The sequence below is a fragment of the Protomyctophum parallelum genome (genome assembly GCF_964188405.1).
Source record: "Protomyctophum parallelum genome assembly, chromosome: 17".
In the NCBI taxonomy this organism is placed as follows: domain Eukaryota; kingdom Metazoa; phylum Chordata; class Actinopteri; order Myctophiformes; family Myctophidae; genus Protomyctophum; species Protomyctophum parallelum.
Window position 1 is genome coordinate 46,415,144 of NC_139719.1, and position 8,859 is coordinate 46,424,002.

Genomic DNA, 8,859 nt, shown 5'->3' on the forward strand with positions numbered 1-8,859 from the left:
CTGATGTCTGTCAGTCACAATGTGGGACAGACAGGGTCTCAATGTGAACACTGATGCCTGTCAGTCACAATGTTTGACAGACTCTGTGTGTGTGTGTGTGTGTGTGTGTGTGTGTGTGTGTGTGTGTGTGTGTGTGTGTGTGTGTGTGTGTGTGTGTGTGTGTGTGTGTGTGTGTGTGTGTGTGTGTGTGTGTGTGTGTGTGTGTGTGTGTGTGTGTGTGTTCCATCATCAGTGACATCATCAGTTGTGTACTTTCATCCACATAAATGATTGACACTTTCCTCTTGATTGACAGGAAGTGACCTGACGGGGGAGGAGTGACGTTTACTGTCTGGACTCATTTTAATAAGGTAACAGTCTGAGTGACACCTGTCAATCATTACTAATCATTACTAATGCCATTAAATGAAGTTTTATCGATTATAGTAAATGGTGGATGTGCATTACAGCGGTGCCCAAAAGGGAGATATAGAATCTGCACCTCGCTCGCTGATAACAAGCTCACAATGCGACGGTGCCGCATTGTGAGCTTGTAGATCTGCTATTTTCAAATGGAAGAAATGTATATATAGGGCTGACGTGGGAGTAATCGTCTTGTAGTCATAATCAAAATCAAAAGGTAGACTAGCGTTTTCTAATAATTGTAGTGGAGTCAACGTACAATATCTGCCTCTGAGATGTAGTGGAGTAGAAGTAAAATGAGTCAAATACCTCAAAGTTGTGCTTACAGTAAGTACAGTAGTTGAGTACATGCATACTTTCCACCACTGCTGAACAGGTTCCATAATGAATGCTCATCACCTTGTCTCTGGCGCCCCCGTCAGGCCAAAGTCCCACACGTACATTATGAGCTTCACAAATGTTTATAAATCACTTCTCTGACATCTCTGACAGGCTCAATGTATGTAGCTTAGATAGATGTAGACCACAGTATTTAGTTTATACGCATAGTTTCATTATATATATATATATATATATATATATATATATATATATATATATATATATAGGCTATATATACTCTGACAGGCTCAACGTATGTAGCTCAGATAGATGTAGACCACACTATTTAGTTTATACGCATAGTTTCATCATATATATATATATTCCACTGTCAGGTTCTTACGTAGGATTCATGACGACTATTTCTATGTGATGTATTACCATGTGTTGTTCTTGCTTACTGTAAATCGCTCTGGATTAAGAGCATCGGCTAAATGCATAAATTGTAAATCATTAGGTCAGTTCTGGTCAATATGTTGTTTTTCTACTCTTATTATTCAACATTGTAACTGTTTGTATACATTCATCTTGTGTATTAGTTTAGTTAGTTAGTTTCCTGCTTTATTTATAATTAGTGATTTATTGGTGACTGCTGTGTTTCTATTGTATTCTTACCACGGCTGTCCCTCGTTGTTCTCTGAGTTTAAATAAAGGTTATAATGATACTGTATGGTTTATTAATGTCATTAATGTATATTAATGAAAATTATTATTATAGGCGTTTCCAGTTCGCTACAATGTGGAAATGGATTCGGAGCAGCAGCTCTTCAGCAGGTGAAACATTGTGTGTGTGTGTGTGTGTGTGTGTGTGTGTGTGTGTGTGTGTGTGTGTGTGTGTGTGTGTGTGTGTGTGTGTGTGTGTGTGTGTGTGTGTGTGTGTGTGTGTGTGTGTGTGTGTGTGTGTCTGTGTGTGTGTGTGTGTGTGTGCAGTTTGAGCATAATAATTTAAATGATGTTAGTATTATTAAAAAAAGAGGTAAACTAAAGTTTAGTCTCATCTGTGATCTTTATCAATATTTATTTCTCCAACCAGGGAAGAACAGCGACCCGTCAGAACTGAGCATTGTTCTGATCGGGGGAAGAAGGCCAGATAAACTCAGTGGAAAGAGTTCAGTAGGAAACATCATCCTGGGCAGAGAGGCTTTTAGAACAAACACATTCACATCTCAGAGTGTCATGAGACAAGAGTTAGTGTCAGGGAGACAGGTCAGTGTGGTCGACTCTCCAGGATGGATGTCTTCTCATCCCCTAGATCTGACCCCAAAACTCACCCAGTTAGAAATCCAACGGAGTGTGAGTCTGTGTCCTCCAGGCCCACATGCCTTTGTCCTAGTGGTCAGATTGGACCTCCCATATGGAGGAACAGGGATGTCAGCAGAGGAACATGTGAGATTCCTCCTCAGTGACACAGTGTGGAAACGCACTATTGTGGTGTTCACTGTAGCTGATCAAAACAACATGAGACCTGGTCTCATTAGATCTAACCATGAGTTAAGATATCTCACAGAGAAATGTGAAGGTCGCTTCCATGTCCTTGACATCAGTGACAGAGGAGATGGTGGTCAGGTCACAGAGCTGCTGCAGAAGGTAGATCAGATTGTGCAGAGTAATGGTGGTCACTATGAGACAGAAGAACACGTCTCAGAGGAACTGAAGGAGAAGGAGAGAAGTATCAGAAGAAGAGCAGAACAAAGGAGGACAGACGCCCAGAAACGACCAACTCGACCTCCTCTGGGCCGCGGCTCGTCAGAAAGAGGTAAAAACACTGGATGAATTAATTCATTAATAACTGGCCATTTTGGGCGGGAACCCCTTTTGGTGTTAGCATTATGTTATGCTTTAGCTATTGAAAAATAGCAGATCTACAAGCTCGTAGCGCGCCACTCGGTGGCGCGCTACGAGCTTGTAGATCTGCTATTTTTGAAAGAAATGATCTGAAATGATCTATAATTGGCCACCGACTCCAATCTGAAAATAGCCTATGTAGTTCCTGGACCCCCCACAAAAATGGTTAAACCCATTTAGGCCTGACATCAAAATAAATAAAATGTCTTCTAAATCATGACAGTTTTCTGAAAAACCTGTTTTTACAGTATACCAGTGGCTTTCAAACTATTTCATGTCAAGTACCCCGGAATTATCTGTAATTGGCCGCCGACTCCAATCTGAAAATAGCCTATGTAGTTCCTGGACCCCCCCCCCCCCCCCCACCCCACCCCAGAAGCAAAGATATGAGTTAAAAACATTCGCTCTGAAAGAATATTCAAAGATTTGCGACACATTTTCAAGATTTTTCAAAAATAGCAGACCTACAAGCTCGTGGCGTGCCACTCTGTGCCGCGCTACGAGCTTGTAGATCTGCTGTTTTCCAATAGCTAAAGCATAACATAATGCTTAAAACATCAAAAGGGGTTCCCGTCCAGAATGCGTTAAAGCCCATTATGGTTGAGCGGAGTTCCTCAGGGCTCTAAACTGGCTGCTGGGGTTTAAGTGGTAAAAGTTCACCAAAACAGTTGATCTACAAGCTCACAATGCATCACAGTGTGAGGTGTTGTGAGCTTGTAGATCGGCTCTGTTCACTATTTGGCATAATTATAATAATTTATATAGGGCTTATACCCACATCCCCATTCTGGGGAAATAGCTGATCTACAAGCTCACAACGTGTCGCGTAGCATCGTGTTGTGAGCTTGTAGATCAGCTATTGTAGGCTAATATATTTAGTGTAGAGTGAAAACATGTAGACGCCTAGTACACTTCCCTGGGGGACTCCACTCAGCTAAGTATAGGGTTGACCGTGTATGTCCAAAACCCTTCCTTTTAGTTAGTATTCTTAAAACATTTAAAATTTGTAAAAAAAATAATAATAATATAGCAGATCTACAAGCTCATAACGCAGCGCATTGCAATGTGATGTGAGCCTGTAGAATCTGTAGATCATTAGTTTCACTATTCTTTTATTTTTTTAAATAGGGTGTTTAAACATTAACATGAAATAAAATAAAATTGTAGATCTTCTATTTTCACTACTTTAGCGTGACACTCCTGTATTATATGATGAGGCAAGTCGTTAATTTACAGCTCAACGATGTATTTTGTTATAATGACAAATAGAGAAAACAGCAGATCTACAAGCTCACAGTGTGTCACGTTGAGAAGCAATATGAGCTTGTAGATCTGCTATTGTAGCGTTTTTAAACTAAAACCAAAACGTTGAAGATGTTGTTAAACAAAGTGAAAGTAAACAATGTTTTCTCTGACAGGACGGACCGACCTCAGGATTGTGATGTTGGGAAGGTGCGTCTCTGGGAAGAGTTCAGCAGGAAACACCATTCTGACAGGAAGTGGTTTTAAAGCAGGTCAGAGGTCAGCACAGTGTGAGGTGAGACAGGGCAGCGTAGCAGGGAGACAGGTGACAGTGGTGGACTCACCAGGCTGGTGGTACAACCGTCCACTACAGGACACCTCAGAGATGGACAGACTGGAGATCCAGGTCAGTGTGTGTCTCTGTCCTCCTGGACCACATGCTGTTCTTCTGGCCGTTCCTCTTGATAGAGCATTCACCAAAGAAATGAGAGTAGCCGTAGAGGAACACATGAGCCTTCTGCCACAGAGCCTCTGGAGTCACGCTATAGCCCTGTTCACCTTTGGAGACCGTCTGGGAGAACGAAGCATTGAGCAGCACATTGAGGCTGAAGGAGAAGACCTCCGCTGGCTTCTTGACCGATGTGGGAACAGGTACCATGTCTTCAACAACCAGAAGAGAGATGACAGTCAGGTCACACAGCTTCTGGAGAAGATAGATGAGATGTTGTCAGGAAACACAGGTGGACACTGTGAAGTTGAGAAGATGTCAGCGAGGAAGAGGAACATGGAGGAACGTGTCCAGACACTGACCAGGAAACTGACCGCCCTGAAAGCTCTCTGTGAAGGTGAGCTGTCTGTCTGTCTGTCTGACAGACAGACAGACAGACAGACAGACAGGTTTTTGTACAGTACAGCCATGAAACAAAATACATTTTTAAACTACATCTTAATGTAGATTAGAGGAACTGAGAGAAGAAACATCAGTAAAGCAGCAACTCATAAATTATTTATGTAAATACTTAATTGATTTTTGGTTTGTATTCTCAATGTTAAAGAATTAATGTTATTAATAATTCATATAACTCTGAATTATTTAATTCATACATTGCTGAATTTCACCAGTGTTAAGTAGCACAATGTGTCACATCGCAACACGTTGAGAGCTTGTAGATCGGCTATTTTTGAACAAAGCAACTAGTAAACTAAAGCTGTACAATAATAATTGTAGTGAAGTAAAAGTATAATATTTCCCTCTGAGATGTAGTGGAGTAGAAGTATGACGTACAGTATCAAAATGGTAAAGTAAAACTACCTCAAATGTGTACTTACTGTAAGTACATCACTTGAGTAAATGTACACTTAGTTACTTTACAGCAGTGGTTCTCAAAGTGTGGTCCGGGGACCCCCAGGGGTCCTTGATTGCAACATGTTCGTGTGTGTGTGTGTGTGTGTGTGTGTGTGTGTGTGTGTGTGTGTGTGTGTGTGTGTGTGTGTGTGTGTGTGTGTGTGTGTGTGTGTGTGTGTGTGTGTGTGTGTGTGTGTGTGTGTGTGTGTGTGTGTGTGTGTGTGTGTGTGTGTGTGTGTGTGTGTGTGTGTGTGCGTGCGTGCGTGCGTGCGCGCGTCAGGAGAACATCAGAGTCTGTCAAAGGTCAGGGTGGTATTGACTGGAGGAAAGCAGTTTGACAAGAAAAGAGCTGGAAACATGATTCTGCAGCAGTCTGTGTTTACAGAAACTCCATTGAAGGTGAGTAATAATTATGATCTGAATGAGATGTTGTAATGAATGAGCTCACAGTAAACAGTAAAGACCTTAAATATAAATGTTTTATGATGATAATGTGAAAGTATCTGCTGTCATGAATGTTGAACCACTTCCACCCTGGTGTCCTAATCATCTTACATACCCCCCCCCCCCCCCCCCCCCCCCCCGCTATATTCCTTGTTCGAAAATAGCAGATTCACAAGATCACAACCTGTCACTTATAGGGACACATTGTGAGCTTGTAGATGATGATCACAGATTTTCCCCTTATGACTAAACGTTTTGGCCATTTCTTTACTATTTTGAAAGAAAGAAAAATTTACAAATGGTAATATAGCCGATCTACAAGCTCACAGCATGTCGATGTAGATTGGCTATTTGAACCATTTTAAAAAGTTTTACAAAATAGTAGAAAATGCCTAAATCTTTGAGGCTAAAGGCTAAAGGCTGTTGGGCTCCGACACACCAGTCCTGACTAAACTAGTGCTCGTTTCGTGCACGCGTGGTCAATGTTTTTTTCACGCTATGCGGCCACGCCCATCATGAGCAAACGCGGCGTAGCTGATCCAAGCAAGAATTAAGACTAACATACAGTAAACCTCATATTATTATTATCCCATTCTGACCTGAGATCAGATTCATACGAGGTTTCCACTGGACACACACTGGTCTGATTAACCCATTCTGACCTGATATCAGATTCTAAAAATGTCAGTCGTTCTTCGATTTTTCAAAAATAGCAGACCTACAAGCTCGTAGCGCGCCACTCGGTGGCGCGCTATGAGCTTGTAGATCTGCTATTTTTCAATAGCTAAAGCATAACATAGCGCTAACACCAAAATGGGTTCCCGTTCAGAATGGGTTATTATTATTATGACTAACATACAGTTAACCTCATATTATTATTATTATGACTAACATACAGTTAACCTCATATTATTATTATTATTATGACTAACATACAGTTAACCTCATATTCCAGGAGTTTAAAACCCAGCCTAAACTGACAGAATGTGTCAGAGAACAGAGTGAAGTTGCTGACAGAACAGTGAGTGTGGTGATGTGTCCAGACTGGTCGACTACACCTCCATCCCAGAAGACCAAAGACGTCCTTCTACACGGTGTGACTCTGTGTTCTCCTGGACCCCACGCTGTCCTGGTGACGGTCCCTGTCTGGTCCAGATTCTGTGAAGCTGACAGGAGATCAGTGGAGGAACACATGGAGCTGCTGGGGCACACAGTCTGGAGACACGCTCTGGTTCTGTTCATGTGGGGATGGTGGCTGGGAGGGAGACGTGTTGAGGAGTACATCGAGTCTGAAGGAGAACCTCTGAGGAGGATCCTGGAGAAATGTGGCTACAGGTACCATGTTCTACGTGGTAACAACTGGGACATTTCAGAGGTAACACAGCTGATGGAGAAAACAGAAGACATGGTGACGAGGAACGGAGGACACTTCAAGGTGGGACATGAAACAAACATGACACTGTTTGAAAGACTGAAAAGAAAGAAAACATTTACTGCTGAAGAATGATAAGATGATGTATTAATCCCTGTGGCAGTATAAGTGTAAAACACAAGACAAGATGAGAGTAGAGAGAAGAAAAGATACAAAAATACAAAACAAAATAAACTAAATGGGCTTAAAATGGAACAGACGAGAAGAAGAATGAAATGAGAGAGATGAGATGAGAGAGGAAGTTGAATAGTTTGTGGAAACACTGGACCTAATGACCTGTCTGAGGGTTTGTTTAACACTCTGTCTCTGATATACAGCACGACTAATTCTACATCTACTATTATGCAAATAATATTTACATTTATTCATTATGTCAAGCTTCATAGGGTGCTGTTCATTAATAATGGACAGTCCTATAAAAGCTACACCTTTAGAGTATAACTTTACACTCTGCTTATTTACAAAACATTTATAATAACAGACAAAATGTACAGTCAATTTATATTTACATATAACAAACATATATGGTTCAGGACAGCCTACTGATCATTCCCTCCAAATGTATTTACTGTTAAGTTTATCATGAATTTAACGCCCATAACCCAGACATAATAATTATCAACTCGTATAAATGATAGTTAATAATATTGACGGCGTGGTTGTAAATTGTCCTTTGTTTTTTTTAATTACCCAGGGCAGGGGGAGTCAGATATGAGTGTGAATAAGTAAAATAATAACCACAATAGCAACAAGAAGCCATACTAAATATAAGCAGTTAACAAAGATATTGTAATAAGTGTGAGTAGAGAAATAAAATATGTTTATCTTTGTTAATGTGTGCTCTGTGAACGATACATAGACACACATAATGAAGTGAGGATGGAAGCCCACATTCCGTCAGACAGTGTCTTCCCCAAAGCATTCTCCCAAGCCGTTTTCATCTTGTCTGGAGAACATTTTAACAACGACATTTCGGCTCTTTCAACCAACTATCAGAACTAACCCCAGAACACACTTTTACAGATATATCTACACATATGACATTATGTACCTTTCATTTGACCTCTTATCCAAAGCTGTAAGGTTGTAATACTCGATGAAAACATTCTGTTGTTTTTTATAAAGTGATTGTAAATAGATAAATAGATAAATACATCTTATTTTGTTCTACATACAGCGTGACGAGTCCAGCAGGGTGACAGCAGCAGCAGCTAGACTCTCTACTGGATTGAATACTGGAGGTGTGATGCAGGTTGCAGGTTAGTCTATAATATCATTCAAACTATTGCCACACGTGCGTTGTGCGTGCATGTGTTGTGTGTGAATGTGTTTTGCGTGTGTGTGTGTGTGTGTGTGTGTGGGGGGGGGCACTCACAAAGTCTAAATCATGTGATGATTTAAAGCCAGTGCTGCAGTAGTCATAACTACCTGATGCATGCCCACTTTACATAAGGGAACTCAAAGGCCTGACCTCTACTGTCACTATTCACTAATGCTCCCATAAGAACATGTCAATGTCACTGATATGTATTCATTGTCTGTAGGTCAGATTACAGTGTAATGTAACTGTATTGTTGTCTGTAGGTCAGAATACAGTGTAATGTAACTGTATTCATTGTCTGTAGGTCAGAATACAGTGTAATGTAACTGTATTCATTGTCTGTAGGTCAGATTACAGTGTAATGTATCTATGTATTCATTGTCTGTAGGTCAGATTACAGTGTAATGTAACTGTATTCATTGTCTGTAGGTCAGAATACAGTGTAAT

The 8,859-nt window shown here is 40.8% G+C and overlaps 1 protein-coding gene across 1 annotated transcript in view; it reads left to right on the top strand.

The window, feature by feature from the left end:
- Nucleotides 1–4,030: 4,030 nt before the first annotated feature.
- The window catches only part of LOC310874815 (GTPase IMAP family member 8-like), a gene marked incomplete at both ends in the record, with an annotated part of 389,544 nt that continues 384,715 nt past the window's right edge, over nucleotides 4,031–8,859 (top strand). Inside the window, 4 exons of the mRNA XM_083787682.1 lie at nucleotides 4,031–4,715; nucleotides 5,496–5,614; nucleotides 6,615–7,094; nucleotides 8,269–8,350. Coding sequence (XP_083643808.1) covers nucleotides 4,031–4,715; nucleotides 5,496–5,614; nucleotides 6,615–7,094; nucleotides 8,269–8,350 — 1,366 coding nt within the window. The remainder of the gene's footprint in view (nucleotides 4,716–5,495; nucleotides 5,615–6,614; nucleotides 7,095–8,268; nucleotides 8,351–8,859) is intronic.